The sequence below is a fragment of the Carassius auratus genome, chromosome 36 (assembly GCF_003368295.1).
Source record: "Carassius auratus strain Wakin chromosome 36, ASM336829v1, whole genome shotgun sequence".
NCBI classification, from domain to species: Eukaryota; Metazoa; Chordata; class Actinopteri; order Cypriniformes; family Cyprinidae; genus Carassius; species Carassius auratus.
Genome location: NC_039278.1, coordinates 4,205,795 through 4,226,420, shown reverse-complemented (window position 1 = coordinate 4,226,420; position 20,626 = coordinate 4,205,795). Strand labels below are relative to the sequence as shown.

General features: G+C 36.4%; 2 protein-coding genes and 1 pseudogene across 4 annotated transcripts; 2 read left to right on the top strand and 1 right to left on the bottom strand.

Moving 5' to 3' along the window:
• The first annotated feature begins 390 nt into the window (after positions 1-390).
• Positions 391-11,281, top strand: LOC113054999 (EGF domain-specific O-linked N-acetylglucosamine transferase-like). Of its 2 annotated transcripts, XM_026220902.1 has the most exons (16): positions 391-547; positions 2,234-2,475; positions 2,690-2,790; positions 3,478-3,586; positions 3,771-3,865; positions 3,990-4,094; positions 5,051-5,157; positions 5,269-5,372; positions 6,758-6,850; positions 6,923-6,994; positions 7,286-7,372; positions 8,300-8,368; positions 8,660-8,721; positions 8,820-8,939; positions 10,110-10,212; positions 10,364-11,281. In XM_026220902.1, the coding sequence occupies exons 2-16, from the start codon at positions 2,278-2,280 to the stop codon at positions 10,508-10,510; spliced, it is 1,572 nt and encodes a 523-aa protein (XP_026076687.1). In that variant the 5' UTR covers positions 391-547; positions 2,234-2,277; the 3' UTR covers positions 10,511-11,281. The 2 variants fall into 2 exon arrangements, with proteins under 2 accessions (XP_026076687.1, XP_026076688.1); XM_026220903.1 differs by lacking the exon at positions 6,923-6,994.
• Positions 11,282-14,302: 3,021 nt separating this feature from the next.
• On the top strand, positions 14,303-16,170 carry LOC113054998 (uncharacterized). 2 transcript variants are annotated; one of them, XM_026220900.1, is made up of 8 exons: positions 14,303-14,684; positions 14,860-14,930; positions 15,001-15,180; positions 15,355-15,413; positions 15,498-15,572; positions 15,646-15,708; positions 15,791-15,943; positions 16,116-16,170. In XM_026220900.1, the coding sequence occupies exons 1-8, from the start codon at positions 14,467-14,469 to the stop codon at positions 16,128-16,130; spliced, it is 834 nt and encodes a 277-aa protein (XP_026076685.1). In that variant the 5' UTR covers positions 14,303-14,466; the 3' UTR covers positions 16,131-16,170. The 2 variants fall into 2 exon arrangements, with proteins under 2 accessions (XP_026076685.1, XP_026076686.1); XM_026220901.1 differs by lacking the exon at positions 15,791-15,943 and having other exon boundaries at positions 16,116-16,159.
• Positions 16,159-19,000, bottom strand: LOC113055622 (putative nuclease HARBI1 pseudogene; annotated as a pseudogene).
• Positions 19,001-20,626: the final 1,626 nt, after the last annotated feature.

Genomic DNA, 20,626 nt, shown 5'->3' with positions numbered 1-20,626 from the left:
ATATGATAATGCAATATCTTTATGAATAATCTGCCTTGGTTTATTTTCAAGCTTTGTTAATGTTTTAATATTATGGTGATGATTGTTATTATGAATTATCTGCTTTAAATTGTTTTCTAGCTTTATTCATGCTTTTAATGTTCAATAATATCTTTAAAATATATTGTTTCTAATTCTATGAAATGAATGTATTATTATTTTTATTACATTTTATATAATAACGAATATAATTATTATTCATCTCTGCTGTAATTTCTTTTAAATATATTTTTCATTATATAGGAACTATATTATGATTGTGTTTTTAATCTTTAATTACTGAGTATTTTTAGTTGCAATGATTCATTTTAATTAATCAAATAGCTGTTTTGGTCGTCCCCTTACCTGTGGTGGATGTGATTTTACCTCCTCAACAGTGTAAGTTTAGGCTCCACTCCTGCGCCCTCTTGTGGTTCCTAACAGTAACACACGCCGGCTGTAGTTTCCGGTAGTATGGCGTCTGTATCCCTAAATGCACCCATTGCCTCTCCTTAGTTTCTCCAAGGAGGTAAGCATGCAATTACTTTTTGTTGTTAGCACTCTGGTTGTTCTCACTTTAACATTCTTCGAATCGCTAAAAGTCGGAAAAAAAGTTAATTTGCTTTTTTGTGCATATATGTCTGTTTTTTGTATGCGCTAGTAAAAGCAGTTGATATAATTGATGGTGTTAAAGCCTATGACCCTGGCAACGTGTCAAGTCTTTGTAGTTGCTGCGGTCCCAAATTAGTTTGCACTATTATGCACTAATATTTTTGTGTTATTATGGCATTGTTTGTTGGTGCATTTTGGGCATCGCAGCTCTGAAGTTTCCTTTAACCAATAATAATAATAAAAAACTTTTATCGTGTTTGACCAGAAATTCAGAGGTTTAAAATCCAGTCTATGGTATAGTTACCCTTCTGAAGAATCTTCAATTGAGCTGCTCCATGAAGAACATGGGACTGTCTGTTAATCTAACGCTAACGGATCTGCCCTGTCTAGACAGATCGCATTTAGACACCGAATTAACATAGTTCAACGTCCTCTGCTATAATGTGAGAAACTCCAGCTGTTGTAACTACTGTAAATCATACGTTATTAATAAGGCATCTCTTTTAATTAATGCCAGAAACTTGTCAGAATCTTTCTGAGATTGTGTTAACTGTCTTTTTTGCTCCAGTTTTACTATGAACTTTGATTGTCGTGGTGATTTGTGCTCCGTTAATAGGTTCATTTGGAGTTCTAGGGTCACATTCACACACTGTGGTTGTGTTTTTGTTTTGTTGTTTTTTCCCCATGGGTTTTTAATTATTTAATAACCTGTAATTACGTTGTCATAATTACAAGACAATGCACCAAAGAATTTAGTGATTTTCTCTTGCAAAAAATCACAATAGCTTCTGCCTAAATATCAGTTATAAAGAGAATGTATTAATTTTTATTTATACACTAACACTGTATTAATTTATAAATATTGTCAAATCATTTTAGTAAATGACAGGCTGAGTTATAATTTAATTTTGGCTCTATTTCATTTTAATTAATTAATTTATTTATTATTTTTTAACATTTATTTGGTATTTAATGTTAGTGGCTAGACAGTTACATGTTTTTAATAAAGATAATAAAAATTGGAATTGAAACCAATATAAGGCTTGAAAAATGAGGCAGTGAATACATTTTGGCTGATTCCATTCAGGTGCATTGTGATAATGCTAGTGAAAAAAATCATTATATATTCAGGCATTATGGATGGGTAAAAATAGTTAATGATCTTACAGAGCATTTTTATATATCCATGTCACAAAATAACTTTTTATAATGATTTTATATTAAAATCCTCGCTCCAATGGTTAAAAATGATTCATCACTGCAGATCAGAGAACATATTACATGCATGCATCATTTCCGTCATAACTTATACATGTGTGTAATTCCCACGGTCCTTGTGCATCAGCTATGAGTAGAATGGGTATTTGTTTTTCTATTAATTTCCCTCAATCCTGGCCTTCTTCCTTAAACAATTGCAGGAAAAAGGTCACTAATATTTCCTGTGGTAGGAGTTCCACATGGAGTAAGATCCGTTCATGTGCAGGTTCCCACACTAGGGTTACTTCCAGATCTTTGGATCGTTTGTCCTTCCCATTTGTCTTCTTCCTCTAAACATTCTTGTGCTCTCTCTCTCTCTCTCTCTCTCACTCATAAATGATTGTAGGTGCTGAGAGCCAGTGTGGTTCCTTCCATGTGGCTTGAGGGACTATGCTGCTGCTGGTAGCTCTGTGCCTGGTCTGCACTTATAAAACCATCTCCGCCACAGACAGCGGACAGGACAGCAGCCGCACACCACAGCTGGACTACAGCAGCCTGGCACTGCCTCAGCAGCATATTCCTTTCTTTCTTCACAGCAACAAACGACTGGCCAAACTATGCAAGGAGGACCCGCTTTGCCCTTTTAAAGTAAGCTATTTCTCTTGTTTCTGATGGAAAGTCTGCTGAAGTTGATTTAAAAGTGAGTGGGACATTGTCATACGTCAGCTGTAATGGGTTTCAAACTGGGCAATAGAGGCTGCTCTTTTTTTGCCTGTATTACTTTAACTTTATCATTAACATTTAATGCTGGAGATGATTATAAAGTAGATGTTCTCTTTTGTGTGTCTCTGTTGGCTGGCAGGATGCTCTGCTGCTCCAGAAAGCTTGCTGGGGGTATGAAAAGAGCTGCTCCCCTGAGCACAGGTTCAGCTATCCTGTGTGCACCAGTTTTGACTCGGGATGGTACGCCTTTCTTCGCTCACCTATTTAAAGAAGTTAAATATGTACATTTTACATTTTTATATTTTCTAACTATCTACTTAACTGTCTAATTTTCCATGTTCTTTCCTTTTATAGGTGTGTGTGTGTGTGTATGTGTATATATGCAGGATGGTTTGCAATTTACTTACCCTAAAAACTACTGAATAGCTTTCAGCGACTGAAATTTTTATGGGCCATTTTTTTGGGGGGGATATGGTAGCCAATGATCACGGTGAATTTTTATTGTATGGAAAAGTGCAGCATTGACATTTTACTAAATATCTCCTTTTGTGGACCACAAGCAGTAGGAATCACATGAGGTGAATAAACGATGGCAGAAATGATATTTTGGCATGAAAATCAAGCAGATCAAGCTAAATATTTGCAGATGTACACTATTTCTAATTTCTGTTGGCATGCACATCAAGGCTGCATTTATTTGATCAGAAATAGAGTAAAAACAATAATATTGTGAAATATATTTATGATTTAAAATAACTGTTTTTCTACTCTAATATATATGAAAATGTAATTTATGACTGAGATGGCAAAGCTGAATTTTCTGCAGCCATTACACTAGATTTCAGTGTCACATGATCCTGGTGCTCAACATTTCTTCTAATTACTACATTACTACAAACAACGTTTGACTGTTTGTCTTTCCTTTAGGGCAGACTCTATTCAGGCTGCCCAGGAACTGTTCTGGAAGCAGGCAGATTTTGGCTATGTGAGGGAGCGTCTCAGTGAGATGAAGACTTTGTGCAAGCCTTTGAGTCCTGTGAGTTTGCTTCTTCTATATCATCTTCCTCTGTGCTGTTTGCTGTGTCTTTACCATGGTAAAGCTGAAGTTCTTGGCCCACCTCCAGAGCTCTGAGTCAATGAGCACCGAGCTTAAGACACAAGGGCTGTTTTAAATATTACTGCTTCAACATGCAAATACAAATTTAAAACCTTTTTTAAAGGGTGATTCCTCTCTGAAGTGCACCAGTCATATGCGGTTCTGTAGGGCCATAAACCTGTATCTGTACCTGAGGAGTCCCCGCAGAGGTCATGAGAGGTCAGTGTTGTTGGAGGTCAAGGAAAATGCTAAACTCTGTGAAACTGTTTTCTGCTTGGCACAGCTGTGAGAACTTCCTGTCTAAATGAGTTGTCTGTCCATCTCTGTTCCTCTGTCACTGCAGGTATAAAGAGGATTTCCTGGAACAGGGGGAGATCGGTGGTCACTGCAGCCTTAATAGTAAAGCACTAGCTGCAGAAGGGACGCACAAGAGTCCTCTTCAGTCTTGGTAAATAACTCATGTCCAAATGAATAATAATGGGGTAACATTTTTGTTACCAGTGTTGCAAAACATTTAGCAACTAAGTAGAAGTTTTTTTTTCTTTAAAGAAATTAATAGTGTAATTCTGTAAGATGCGTTAAATTGCTCAAAAGTGACAGCAAAAAGATTTATAATGTTGTATATTTATAAATAAAAAATTGAATAGCTGAGGTCAGTTTATACAGTTTTAACACAGCATTTGATAAATAAATTTTGAGATGTAAATCAGCATATAAGAATGAAGACTATAGAGTATTTGGCTGCAGAAAATTCAGCTTTGCTATCAATTCAGTTCAGTTCAATTTTATTTGTATATCGCTTTTCACCGTACAAATCGTTGCAATATATTTCTACAATATATTTAGAATATAGAAATATATTTATATATTATTCCATCACCGCAATAATATAAGTTATATAAGTTACAAATATAAGTTACAGTTATTTTGAAATGTAATAATAATAAAAAATAAAAAAGTGCATGTTTCTTTTTTTAGATCAAATACATGCAGCCTTGGTGAGCAAGATACTTTTTTTTTCAAAAACAATAAAAACACCATCCTCAAACATTTATATGTGCTAATACTTTTATATTCACCACAAAAACAAATATATTTTTTGTCATTGTTTACTCACCTCAAGCCATTTGCTGTTTGAGTTTGAAAAATGTTCCTGCTACTCTTTTCCATATAATAAAAATAGACCATAATCAATGGCCGTCACTTGCAAAAAGTGCCATAAAAGTATATAACCATGTTTTAAATCAATTTGATAGCTTTGAAGGTGAGTAAATGATAACAGAGCTGTCATTTTAAGATGAACTATCCTGCCTATCAAGGCTTCAAACATCAGATTGCAGGCATATATTTAAGTTAAATGAACAGAATTTTATGCCAAGAAAGCGTCTTGTTTTTCCCTCTCAGGTTTGCTGAACTGCAGATGTACTCAGAGCTTGACTTCCATCCCATGGATGACGGCCATTGTGATGTTATAATCGACAGACCAACCATCTTCATGAAGCTGGACGCAGGTGATAATTTTGTGGAGGCTTGTTTAGTTTAGTTTAGTCTTTTAGTTTAGTCTTCACAAAAGCTAAGGTTTAAAAAAAAAAAAAAGTGCATGCTTCATTTGTCTTTTGCAGGAGTGAACATGTACCATCATTTCTGTGACTTTGTCAACCTCTACATCTCTCAACACCTCAACAATTCCTTCAGCCGTGACATAAACATTGTCATGTGGGACACAGTAAGTGTTCATTCCTCTTAAAACACACAAACTTTGTCTGCTTCTGACATGCCCTCCGGTAAATCAACCATGAGTGCTTCGAGAACATTTCTTGCAAACAGATGTTTCTCACTTGTCAGGATTAGAAAGCACTGCAACAGAAGGTTTGTTGTTTAAACCGACTGCCACAGTTTCAGGTGGTCTGCAATTCCTAAAACAGAAAGATCAAAAGGGAACAGTGGGCTGAAAATAAAGTGACTTATGAGAAAACCTTATCCTGCCTATTGTTCACGCACCGTTATTTCAAGGGTGAGGAAGAGAAGGAAGAATGAAGGGGTGTGGAGAAAGAGGGAGACTTGTTTTGTATGAAACAATGTAAATGAGATTGGCAAATAAAATCTGCTGTAGGATATCATTATATTTATAGACTTACTTGAGAATTAACTACGCAACTCTGCGTCCAGGATTTGAGTGGTCATGTTGGATTGTAGCTTTAATTGGAGATCAAGAGAGATTAAATAAGGATTAGGATTTGTAATCCAGACCAGTTAAGGAGAGAAGTTTAGGTAAGGTAACGACTTTTAGTACGATTGTCTGGCCTGTTTGAATAAATTAATTGGTTCTTGCATGTCTAATTGCCGATCATAATGCATATTTTGAAAATGGAGAATTGTGAATGAGATGAATGAGATTTGGTTTCATAAAGCTGTCATGCAATACTGTAAAAAAAAAAAAAAAAGAGTAAAATTAAGAAAAGTCACAGTAAATACATTTATAATATTTAAAAAGATTAATATTTTATTTTAAAACAATTTCTGTTCTTTTGAACTTTCTTTTCATACAATTTGGAGGGAAAAATACGTATTACGGTCTGCCCCAAAAATAGGAATCGTTAAGCCAAAAATAAAAATATGCTGAAAATGCCATCCAAGATCCAAGCTTCACCTGAAAAGATTTGGAGAAAGAATCCGAGACCGAACAGCTGATAAAAACATTACAATAATCCACACCACTCCAATCCATCAATCAAAGTCTTGTGAAGTAAAACACAGTGGGTTTGTAATAAATCCATCAAGATAAACTTTTTAACTTCAAACCTTTGCTTTATAAAATTAGAATCCTCTTCTGAATCAGGAGAGAAATGTGAAATAAGCACCGTTTGCAAGTGGAAACCGTTCCAAACGGCTCTAAACAAACGTGGGTAGATTTTGATGTGCGAGGACAACAGGGGATGTGCTTTTTTCTGGCGTTATTATGGATTATGGACAGATGTGAACTCCTAAATAATGAATTTGTTTCTTACAATCACACAGCTTTTTACTTCAGAAGACATAAATTGATGGACCGGAGTCATGTGGATTACTTGTGGATTGTTCTCATTTATTTAGTAGTTTTTTTTCTTTTAGAGTTTGTATGGATATGGAGACCTGTTCAGTGAAACATGGCGGGCTTTTACCGATGATGACATCATTCACCTCAAAACCTTTGACTCCAAAAGGGTAAAACACATTTACTCTGTATCCTCGGCATCGGATTGGTTTTGTGCTTATTTAAAAGGGTTTTGTTCACAGGTGTGTTTCAGAGATGTGGTTTTCTCACTCCTTCCAAGAATGCGATACGGCCTTTTCTACAACACCCCTCTTGTACATATCCCACATGCCTCTGTTGCTCTCAAGTGTTTCTTGTTTCCCCATTTAGCATTTGTTCATCTCATCATGTTCATCTGCTGTCGTCTGTCTATGATAATGCCTCTCTGCATGACATCGGCGGATGCTGTGTGTGTGATATAGAATATTTGCCTTGTGTGAGACTGAACTCATCTGGTGCTGTCGCTCAAATCATCCTCATATTAATGACTGTGTGCCTCTGCCTTCTGTGTGCAAATGACATAGAGAAGATATAACTGACAGATGTGTGTGTGTGTAATTTGATAGATCTCTGATTGCCAGAGCGAAGGGCTGTTCAAGGCATTTTCCCAGCATGTCCTGTATCGACTTGGTGTCCCACAAGAAGGGCCGAAGGTAAGCATGCTTGAATCCACACACACAGATCAGGAGTTGATTCCTGTATTCTTATAGTACAGTAGCATAGAGAAACAGTCATACCTGAATTAAATACTAAAATATATTGCTGTAAAATATATAACACAATTTGGACTTTATTTATACTGTTTCAAGCCTTTATTTAGAAATTGTTATGCTCATAAACATTTTTACAAACCATTTTTAAATTGCATAATTTTAATCAAAATGTATTATTATTATTATTTATAAAAAAATTATATTATTTTATTAAAAAAATACTGATTTATTTTATATTAGATTCATTTAGTTTGATCAATTTAAATAAATAATTACTAAATTATAATTTCATGTTATTTATTTAGTTTTTTTAATAAATAGATACTTTTAAATAAATTATGATGAAATTATAATTGTGCATTAATTCTATTAGATTAATTGTATTAGTAATAAAAATCTATAATTATTCCATTATATATTGTATTATTTATTATTCCGTTTTAAATATTTATTTTAATTATTACACTTTTAAATACTTTATTATTATATTATTATCATTTTATAGGCATAGATTCAGAAGTCATTGCCACCGACTTTTAGTAGGTGGATTACCAATAATATTTAGATTACTGTCATGTGTATATTATAGTTTAGTTATATAGTATGTATTTTTTAGTTATTGACATGATTAATCATGTGCCACTAGAAGGCGCTGTTGGACAATTTCTGCCATGGTCTTTGTTCGCATCAGGAAGGCCCAGACCCAGATGTCCATTTACTTTCCCTTTTTCCAAAATACATTATAATATCTGAATACTTTTTAAACTGGAATATAGATGTTACAAAACATATATATAGTCGATATATTAAGATACAAATGTGTTTTGAAATATGTATGACATCTGTGATGTCCTTCTGTTCTGTCAGGAGGGCCGAGTCCGTGTCACACTTTTGGCAAGAAGCACTGAGTTCCGTAGGATAATGAACCAGCAGGAGGTGAATGCTCTCTCTCTCTCCCTCTCCCTCTCCCTCTCTCTCTCTCTCTCTCTCTCTCTCTCTCTCTCTCTCTCTCTCTCTCTCTCTCTCTCTCTCTCTCTCTCTCTCTCTTTGCTCATCACTGATTTATCACTCTGCTTCCTTAACTGCGCATTTAAACTCTTATTTGCTGGAGACCCCTGCTTGGTAAAAAGCCTTGATTTACTTGGCCTCTGTCCACATGAGTGTGAGGTCTCGTTAATCACCCTCTGAATCCCCGCTGTGTGTGTGTGTGTGTGTGTGTGTGTGCAGCTTATCAATGCCCTGAAGACTGTGCTTTTATTCGAGGTCAAGCTGGTGGATTACAAATACAAGTGAGTGATTCAGTCTATATTGGTTTTAAATGTATGGACTTCTTTGGAGACGGTTGAGTTTGGTGCTTGCATGATTGAAAGCTGATGTGTGTTCATAGAGAGATGCCGTTTCTGGAGCAGATCCGTGTCACACACAACTCTGATATCTTCATTGGGATGCATGGAGCCGGACTGACCCACCTCCTCTTTCTCCCCGACTGGGCCGTCATATTTGAATTGTACGTGGCTTTTGTTTCTCTCTGCTTTCTGTATGATCTGTGTGACCGGCCTTAATGTGTGCTAGAGCTGTCAGTCAGAGGAAAGTAAATACTTTTTACTTTAAAAAACTCCAAGTTCATATAAACAGTTATCTGTGACAGTTTACAGTGTTTAAATAATGTTTATACCACGTCACAGTCACAATGTTTTCATGTTTTTGGAAGAAGTCTCTTTTTCTCAGCAAGGCTGCGTTTCTTTCATTTTAAAAAAGTAATATTGTGAAATATTATTACCATTTAAAAATAACTCAATTCTATTTTAATATATTTTAAACTCATTTTTTTGTGAGTTTTCAGCAGTCATTGCTCCACTCTTCAGTGTTGCACAATCCTTCAGGAATCATTTTAATTGGCTAACTGGGTGCTCAAGACACATTTCTTAATATTATCAATGTTGAACAGGTGTGCTGCTTTATATTTTTGTGGAGACAATTACATTTTTTTTTCCGGTTGATAAAAATAGGTCAAAAGAACAGCATTTATTTAAAATCGAAATATTTTATAACATTATATATGCCTTTCTGTCACTTTTAATCAATTTAATGTGTGCTTGCTGAATATACTGTTCCTTCCTGAAACCAAACAGTACTTTTATTCTCAATGACTCTTCAAAGAACTTAAAACAAGGGTCGACTCGTCACAACCTGACATAGAAACAAAAAAGTGGGCGATTAGTTTAGGTTCTCAAGTGACTCATTTTTACAATTTCACATTTAGACTCCCGTCAACCACCATCAGTTGTGTATTTGGTTGCATCCTTTCTTAAAAAAACAACAACCTTACTTTCTGTATCTCTACTAATAAATGAACACATCTTGATTCACGTTGTTTTTGTTTTTGCAACACCTATCCGCATGCGTTAGGATGTATTCCCAAGTGTGCATTTGACACTCATGTCATGTTATACATCTACCCAATACTCCTGTGGTTACATTCTAGCTTCTGTGCTTTACAATGTACTTTTCAGTGTGTGTTACGGAGGAGGGAAGCATCTGGCTGTGTCTGTATGTGTGTGACAGTGAAATACAGCCTAATTAAACAGTTATCCATCAAACTGAGTCTGTGGAGGCATTGTGGGCCACTGCCTGCTAAGTTGGGGGCATAAAACATCCCTCCTTCTTTATTCCACAGGTACAACTGTCAAGATGAGAGCTGCTACCGTGATCTGGCCCGACTGAGGGGAGTCCATTACATGACTTGGCAGAAAAGGGACAAAGTGTTCCCCCAGGATAAGGTGAAGAGAGCACACACACCGCTTCCTGGATTCACTCCAGTGTACTATATTTGATCCCAGTATTCCTATATACACTCACTTTCACAGTCAGTATATATATGTGTGTGTGTGTGTCATGATGACATTGTTATAATATTTTGTTCTGTCTCAGGGTCACCACCCTACTCTTGGGGAACATCCTAAGTTTACAAACTACACGTTTGATGTTGAGGAGTTCATGCGGTTAGTCCTTCTAGCGGCTGAATATGTGACCCGGCATCCGGCGTGGCGCGCAAAACAGGCTCGAGATGAACTGTAGCCTGTAAGACACGGTGGAGATAGATGAACACACTCCTATGAACTCTCTGCACTCTATAAATGTAGCGGAGTTAACGTATGGTTAATATGTGCTGTTACCGATCCTCTAGCTGTCTCGTTTTGCACATGGAGGTGTTGTGTACTTTAACAAACAACTTCGACATATTGTTGATGTATTTTGTGGGTCTTAATATACCTCTCCTCAAGTATATGTGGGCTTTTTAAAGAGACTTTTGAACCTGATTTGTGTGCTGCTTTGTAATGGCAAAGGTTCTAGGTCAGTAGATTATTAGAAGGTAGTAAGATGTCTTTAAACAGCTAAGGAGGCTACATCTAAGGATAATACATCAGCTTCATATTTATTACAGTGTTTGTTACTTTTTGATTTGTGTTCAGGGTAAATATTGATCTTGAAAATGTTAAACAATGTAAAGGGATTCATGGTTCCAGTCCTGTTGCACAAGATGAGATGCTGGTTCAGTATTACTCCATTTTATAAAGTGTTTTTAATCAGTGTTAAGATCCTCAGACCCGTCAAAAACTGGCGAAACAGTAACAAATGTTGCTGAATTTTTAGTGCACGATTGAGTTGAAAGAGGTTTTGAAAATATCTGTTTTGTATTGAATGGAATTTTAAACTGAAATTAAGTTCTGTATGACTTCATCATCGTTGTCATACATTGAAAAAAAAAAAAAAAAAAAAAAAAATGTATTTATTAATCACTTAATGTAGGCTTTATCATAATGGTAAAGAATAAAGAATGGCTTTCAGTGACTTTGTACTTGAATTATTTCTGTCGTTCTCTCGGTTTCATATTGTAAGGCTTCTTATGAGAGTAAAAGTGGTTAGAATGAGCCGTCACTTCCATTATCCTCTGTGACCTCAAACCGGGATTTGAGGTCAAGAAAAACATAGTTTAAACTATTTTACCAGTTAAACCAGCATTCCCAAGGTGTTTGAAACATTTTTATTAGGAGAAAAATTAAGAAATGCCTGAAATATTTCTCAATAAATGAATAGTTTTTTATTTTATTTTACATCTATAGAACTCATAGACATAGGCAGAAAAAATGATAACATCTCAAGCCAGTTTATTTTTTAAGAACCCATAATTGCTACTTATGATAAAATGTAATAATTTACATTATATACAGTATTGTTCAAAATAATAGCAGTACAATGTGACTAACCAGAATAATCAAGGTTTTTCGTATATTTTTTTATTGCTACGTGGCAAACAAGTTACCAGTGGGTTCAGTAGATTCTCAGAAAACAAATGAGACCCAGCATTCATGATATGCACGCTCTTAAGGCTGTGCAATTGGGCAATTAGTTGAATTAGTTGAAAGGGGTGTGTTCAAAAAAATAGCAGTGTGGCATTCAATCACTGAGGTCATCAATTTTGTGAAGAAACAGGTGTGAATCAGGTGGCCCCTATTTAAGGATGAAGCCAACACTTGTTGAACATGCATTTGAAAGCTGAGGAAAATGGGTCGTTCAAGACATTGTTCAGAAGAACAGCGTACTTTGATTAAAAAGTTGATTAGAGAGGGGAAAACCTATAAAGAGGTGCAAAAAATGATAGGCTGTTCAGCTAAAATGATCTCCAATGCCTTAAAATGGAGAGCAAAACCAGAGAGACGTGGAAGAAAACGGAAGACAACCATCAAAATGGATAGAAGAATAACCAGAATGGCAAAGGCTCAGCCAATGATCACCTCCAGGATGATCAAAGACAGTCTGGAGTTACCTGTAAGTACTGTGACAGTTAGAAGACGTCTGTGTGAAGCTAATCTATTTTCAAGAATCCCCCGCAAAGTCCCTCTGTTAAAAAAAAGGCATGTGCAGAAGAGGTTACAATTTGCCAAAGAACACATCAACTGGCCTAAAGAGAAATGGAGGAACATTTTGTGGACTGATGAGAGTAAAATTGTTCTTTTTGGGTCCAAGGGCCACAGGCAGTTTGTGAGACGACCCCCAAACTCTGAATTCAAGCCACAGTACACAGTGAAGACAGTGAAGCATGGAGGTGCAAGCATCATGATATGGGCATGTTTCTCCTACTATGGTGTTGGGCCTATTTATCGCATACCAGGGATCATGGATCAGTTTGTATATGTTAAAATACTTGAAGAGGTCATGTTGCCCTATGCTGAAGAGGACATGCCCTTGAAATGGTTGTTTCAACAAGACAATGACCCAAAACACACTAGTAAACGGGCAAAGTCTTGGTTCCAAACCAACAAAATTAATGTTATTGAGTGGCCAGCCCAATCTCCAGACCTTAATCCAATTGAGAACTTGTGGGGTGATATCAAAAATGCTGTTTCTGAAGCAAAACCAAGAAATGTGAATGAATTGTGGAATGTTGTTAAAGAATCATGGAGTGGAATAACAGCTGAGAGGTGCCACAAGTTGGTTGACTCCATGCCACACAGATGTCAAGCAGTTTTAAAAAACTGTGGTCATACAACTAAATATTAGTTTAGTGATTCACAGGATTGCTAAATCCCAGAAAAAAAAATGTTTGTACAAAATAGTTTTGAGTTTGTACAGTCAAAGGTAGACACTGCTATTTTTTTGAACACACCCCTTTCAACTAATTGCCCAATTGCACAGCCTTAAGAGCGTGCATATCATGAATGCTGGGTCTTGTTTGTTTTCTGACAATCTACTGAACCTACTGGTAACTTGTTTGCCACGTAGCAATAAAAAATATACTAAAAACCTTGATTATTCTGGTTAGTCACATTGTACTGCTATTATTTTGAACAAGACTGTATATATATATAAGATCATTAATTTACATTAATAAATAATTTACTTAATATAAATATAAAGAATTGAATATTGTAGCCTAGCCACTAGTTCATGATGGCCGCATGTTAACGTACGGTGTAACTGCAGAATGACCCTCGTGCACTTGCAGTTGGCGGCCGCTAGGTGGCCATATAACACTATCAATGATTTCGCATCTGAATTGAATGTCCGTCTCATTCTCACTCACGCTGCGTTTATCCTTACTGTGTAACTATGCTGAAGTTTGCGAAAATACATCCAAGGCGTTATATATATATTTTAGGTCAATAGTATCGATAGGTTTAACACTTCAGATATGCTCTTCTTTCTCTCTCACTGAGTTTCCTCACAATCGTACACCTGGTACGCACTTGTCAGAGGTAAATGATGAAGTAACTTTGCTTGCATCGCCTCTCGGTTGTTATAGAGAGGTTAAATGAGTATGTGCTTGAACACAGACAGTTTATTACAAACGGCGGGCTGCACTAGTGCTGTAATTACTGCTAGAAACAGGAGAGTTATAGTCGCTCCGTCTCGCTGCTTTCTAATGATGAACCGCACTCATCTAATAACGGCAGCCTTTTCCCTTCATGTCTTATTTATTCAGTGAATCCTTTCTCCGCGCGCGGGTGGCCTTATTTTGTCCTGTTTAAAGTAATGGGATGTCACTGGTGGAATTGTTTGGGAGTGAGCAATTATAACCGCCCTCCTTCCCCTCTCACTTCTGCTGAAGAAAGGTGTTCTCTAAACCCTATATCCTCACAACACACTGTCTCATGTAAATAAACACCGCTGCTGTTTGTTACATGTGCAGGTATGGAGCTGAAACATGATGAGCAGATTAAAAGGGTCATTCCTCCAAATCTAAGCCTTTTCTGTTTCTAAAATCTGATTTTTACAAGTTAATTAGAAGTATTTTAAATTATGATGATTATTATTATTTATATTCCTTTTTTTTTTTTTTGTAAATAGCTTTTTGTCATCTCGGGGGGGTATTCCAGAAAGCTTGGTTAACTTACCATTTGATAAACTATAACCTCTGGGTTGATTTACCCCAAACAGGCATACCATGAGTATGTCGGTTCCAAAACACCTGAGAAGAGTTAGCTTAATCAACCTCTGACTGGTTACCCAGAGTTAATGCGCGTGCACGGTGCATGTATAAAGACATTTTCAATGGATCGCCGATTTCACGAGTCACCATGGAAACTCAAAGCGAAAAAAAGAGAGCCGCGTATTTCACAGAGGCGGAGTTGGAAGTTTTAATGCATGCTTATGAGGAGTTTAAGCCAATAATATTAAAAAGAAGCAATCCAGCTGCATCGGCTAAAGCAAGAGAGTTGGCTTGGCAAAAAATAACGGACAGAGTAAATGCGTGAGTGTATTAAATTACAAATTTGGTATTGGCTCCCGTTTTATTGAAATGCAAAATAATGAAGTATGACTTATACATACTTTTGAATATGTTAAATCACTATGAAAGCATTTACTTTTCCTGCCATTTTATTTCTTTAGCTTGAAATAATAATGTATATTTCTTATTTAATAAGGTGTAATCCTTCTGGAGCCACAAGAACTTTAAGCCAAGTCAAAATGAAACACAAAAACATTCTGCAAAAAGGTAATATTTGATTACACAATTACTGAACTATTATTATAACAGGATTTAGTATATTCATTCTGTCATGCAGCTAACAGAAAGAAGACTGAAGCCCGTCTAACTGGCGGGGGGCCACCACCACCTCCCCTCACCCCATCTGAGGAGCTGGCTCTGTCCCTTAATAAAGGGCGACCAGTGGTTGCTGGCATTCCAGGGGGCAGTTCATCACACATACTATGCACCACAAGTGATGGTGAAAAAAGGGTGAAATGTAAGTTTACCTCTATGATTTGTTTTCATTTTTTATCCTGATAAATTACTATCTCTGTCACTTAAAGGCTTTTTGAACAAGATTAATTTATGTAGGCTTATTTTATTTAACTGCATATGATGTATTATTTTCTTTGATAATATTGAGAATTTAACGGGTTGTGTGTTCTTATAGATACTGATGGACGGATTGTATTATTGGACTCTCCAGAAAGAACACAGTCTGTCACAGTTGTAAGTGATTTGTTGTCAGGTACTTTTAGGGTTTTTTTTTTTTTTTTTTGCCAAATAATGTATACTTGAATATTTGTCTTGTAGGATGAAGATGATGATGACGATGAAGAGACCACATCTGCTGTGACAGAAGTGGACAATGCTGGTAGATCCACTGAGGTATGATGCATACCATTATGATGTATGGCCCCTTTTTGCATTAGAGTAACAAACTGTCATTGTCCTTTCATAGTACATACCTAGGGATTTGCCCACAGATGAGGGTCCTTCAGCCTCAGCACACAATCTAAGCAGGGTAAGAATTTGTGTCCATGTGTCCATATTTTAATTTTATTGTCTGACCAAACAATCTCATTTATTACATTTTTCCACCTTAGTTGCCAGCAAAGGAGCTGTATAAGGTCCATCTTCAAAAACAAATAAGAAAAAGTGACATGGAGATGGACCTTATACAGCTTCAAATGGAAGAGAAAAGGCTCCTCATTAAAAAAGCAGCACTTGAAATAGAATTACTTGAGAATCGCCTTAAGGTGAGAACTTGTCTGAATATTAATCTGTTGCATGTTAAAAGTGGTCTGTCTGTCTCTATCTATCTATCTAGCTATCTTTCTATCTGTATGTATGTATGTATGTATGTATGTATGTGTAAAGCAATATAAAAAAAAAAACATTTTAATGAATTTTACTTTTATTGTTTTTCAGGAAATGAAGAAATAAACTGCCTGGCAGACCAGTGCAAAAAAAACTAATAAAAGTAATTTTGACAAATCATGTCTCTCAAAAGTCTTCCGTCTCTGTTGGCCTCTAAAATCTGTCGGTGTTCCTCTGGGCCATCTTCCTCAATACAAGGAGGGTGGCTCTCTCCTCTTATAGTGGCAATATTGTGAAGCACAACACAAGCCACAATAATGTCGCATGCCCTCTCTGGACTAACCCGGAGCCCACGCAGACACTGAAACCGAGATTTGAGGATCCCTATAGTCATCTCCACCTTGGCCCGTGTTCGGCTGTGAGCCAGGTTAAACCGTGTCTGTGGTCCAGGCTCAGGTTCAGGGTAGGGTGTCATTAAATAGGGCAGACAAGGGTATCCTCTGTCCCCCAGCAAGTAACCATTGTACTGTCCTGTAATGATTGAAGTGTACAACACAAATACAGTATTGTTCAAAATAATAGCAGTACAATGTGACTAACCAGAATAATCAAGGTTTTTCGTATATTTTTTTATTGCTACGTGGCAAACAAGTTACCAGTAGGTTCAGTAGATTCTCAGAAAACAAATGAGACCCAGCATTCATGATATGCACGCTCTTAAGGCTGTGCAATTGGGCAATTAGTTGAATTAGTTGAAAGGGGTGTGTTCAAAAAAATAGCAGTGTGGCATTCAATCACTGAGGTCATCAATTTTGTGAAGAAACAGGTGTGAATCAGGTGGCCCCTATTTAAGGATGAAGCCAACACTTGTTGAACATGCATTTGAAAGCTGAGGAAAATGGGCCGTTCAAGACATTGTTCAGAAGAACAGCGTACTTTGATTAAAAAGTTGATTAGAGAGGGGAAAACCTATAAAGAGGTGCAAAAAATGATAGGCTGTTCAGCTAAAATGATCTCCAATGCCTTAAAATGGAGAGCAAAACCAGAGAGACGTGGAAGAAAACGGAAGACAACCATCAAAATGGATAGAAGAATAACCAGAATGGCAAAGGCTCAGCCAATGATCACCTCCAGGATGATCAAAGACAGTCTGGAGTTACCTGTAAGTACTGTGACAGTTAGAAGACGTCTGTGTGAAGCTAATCTATTTTCAAGAATCCCCCGCAAAGTCCCTCTGTTAAAAAAAAGGCATGTGCAGAAGAGGTTACAATTTGCCAAAGAACACATCAACTGGCCTAAAGAGAAATGGAGGAACATTTTGTGGACTGATGAGAGTAAAATTGTTCTTTTTGGGTCCAAGGGCCACAGGCAGTTTGTGAGACAACCCCCAAACTCTGAATTCAAGCCACAGTACACAGTGAAGACAGTGAAGCATGGAGGTGCAAGCATCATGATATGGGCATGTTTCTCCTACTATGGTGTTGGGCCTGTTTATCGCATACCAGGGATCATGGATCAGTTTGCATATGTTAAAATACTTGAAGAGGTCATGTTGCCCTATGCTGAAGAGGACATGCCCTTGAAATGGTTGTTTCAACAAGACAATGACCCAAAACACACTAGTAAACGGGCAAAGTCTTGGTTCCAAACCAACAAAATTAATGTTATGGAGTGGCCAGCCCAATCTCCAGACCTTAATCCAATTGAGAACTTGTGGGGTGATATCAAAAATGCTGTTTCTGAAGCAAAACCAAGAAATATGAATGAATTGTGGAATGTTGTTAAAGAATCATGGAGTGGAATAACAGCTGAGAGGTGCCACAAGTTGGTTGACTCCATGCCACACAGATGTCAAGCAGTTTTATAAAACTGTGGTCATACAACTAAATATTAGTTTAGTGATTCACAGGGTTGCTAAATCCCAGAAAAAAAAAATGTTTGTACAAAATAGTTTTGAGTTTGTACAGTCAAAGGTAGACACTGCTATTTTTTTGAACACACCCCTTTCAACTAATTGCCCAATTGCACAGCCTTAAGAGCGTGCATATCATGAATGCTGGGTCTTGTTTGTTTTCTGACAATCTACTGAACCTACTAGTAACTTGTTTGCCACGTAGCAATAAAAAATATACTAAAAACCTTGATTATTCTGGTTAGTCACATTGTACTGCTATTATTTTGAACAATACTGTATAGTAAAAACGAAAAAACAAAAATTGTATAAAGCAAATCATACCCTGCTGAAATGTCTGGCATAATGATGACTCGCGGAAAATTCTGGCATCATGCACAGATCCTGGCCATTTTGCCTCGACATTGGTGATGATTTGGGTTGCCTCACATATTACCTATAGTTAGTGGAAAAAGTAATGACTTTGATGATTTTAAGAAGGGGAAAAAATTAAGTTGTTACCTGCACATTGATACTATGAATAGATTTCCTATTAACATAGTCTCCCTCATTTATTGATGGAGCTTTAATAGGAATGTGAGTGCCATCAATGCACCCAATTACATTTGGAAACCCTGAAACAGAAAGTTTTGGAAGTATGAAGTGTGTGCATAAGGAATACATGTATAGATATTAATAATATGACTAAATATTAAATATGCGTCATATATTTTACTACAAAGGACAAACCTGCCACTCTGTGGAATTCGTCTTTAATAACAAGCAGAGGTTTATGGCCAGGGAACTGTACAAACGTGGGTAACAACTGTTTAAGTGCCAGACACACTGTACGAACGGCTCTACACACAGTTGCCTTTCCCACATGCTCTGAATCGCCCACACTGTACAAAAAATGGCCAGACGCAAAAAACCTAAGTGCTATGCACAGAATGTTTTCTGTGCTAAGCGCAGAGCCGCGGTTTGTCACATTTGCGATATGCGGTTTTAAAAGACGTGTTAAATAAACTAATGAATCTTTTGAAAAACGATAACGCTCTTTTAAATATTCATTAGGGTAAGCAAACACATCAATACACGGTCTTATAACCCTCTCCCGACGAAAAAAACCTTGTATAATTTGTGCTTCAACGTCCACAGGATCCTCGTCAAAAGGGCACGCCATGCTCACCAACCTTCTGAAACGAAGTTACACTGAAACATAACCTGCTCTCGAGCAGGTTATCTTCAGAGAGTCAGTTGCTATGGTTACATACATACCCAGAAAGTTACCTCTGTTTTTGGAACCGAACGTTGAGGTTATCCACGAACTTACCCTTAAACATACCCAGGTATGTCACATAACCTGCTTTTTGGAATACCCCCCAGGATAAACTTAAATGTTTTTAAATGCTGATATATCGCCTTAAAAAGAGACAAGGTAGACATTTTTCTTACTTTTGTAGTCATGCTAGAACTTTTCCTCAAGGTCATGACACTATAAGGTATAGGTATTAGAAAGTTTTTTATATATATACATAAAATATATAAATAATTTGTATATTATTACAAATATCTATTTTTGATTGGAAAGTATACTGTTTACTGTGCTAACATCCTGGACAAACCTGACTAAACATATAATTAATATACTAAAGTGACAAAAAAAAAAGTTATTAATGTGTATTATTATAATTATTTTATTTTTTTGTAAAATATGTGCCATAAAATCTAAAATTAGCTGTACATAGAGACAAATTGCAAATGTCTTACTATTTTATATTTTAATATATTTAAGATATTTTATTTGATAATACCAAAAAATACTAATTACTAGATTAAATGGCCATATTTTAACTAAAATGTAATAGAAAATTATATTGAAGCAAATTACATAAATTCTATAAAAATAATGTTCTTTTATACATCATTATAGCCACTATTTGCACATTTGTTCCCAAGAGAGACAAAATTAACCCCTTTTGTGGAATGACCCACAAACCACAGTAGCTACATGATTTAATGACAATTTAATATTTGTTGCCAAAATCTGTCTGGCTGTTTGTGAGCCTAACTTTTCTGTTCTTTTCACTCTCTTTTATCCTTGTCAATATTTCAGGAAATGAATTTTCGCTCTGACACTCGACAGAGTGCTACGCAATGATCCTTCGGCACTGTTCGGCTATGATTCTTCCATTCTTTCCTGCTTTGGAACCCAGATTAGATTTGTTTGTCATCATCCATCACCCATTTCCACTGTCTTTATGCATAATATCCATTATCCTGCGTGTATAAACGTGGCTTAATCTAATTCATCTCACGAAGAAAAAAAAATTCTCACCACTGAACAGAAATAAATCAATTACCAACGACTCATCTTACATACCCACTTCTACAGGCGTCCCACAAAGCAAGAAAACATTCTCTTTCAGGGGATAAATGTGGAAATATTGATTGTGTTGGAAGAAATATTCCTCAAGTTATGATCAGACATTTCCATAATGCTCAGTCCTTCGAGAGAACAATCTCAGAAGGAAGAAGTCTCAGCGGGGATCCTATAACACAAGCTCTCTGATGAAATACATTTATACCATTTCCTCCAATTCTCCTCTATCAGCATTATGATAACTTGTATTCTCACATATGACAGTTGTACATTAAATGCTGTAAACCATATGAAAAACACTCATTCTTTGGGCAGTAGCCAGAAGTAGCCAACTGTCTTGACCGACGA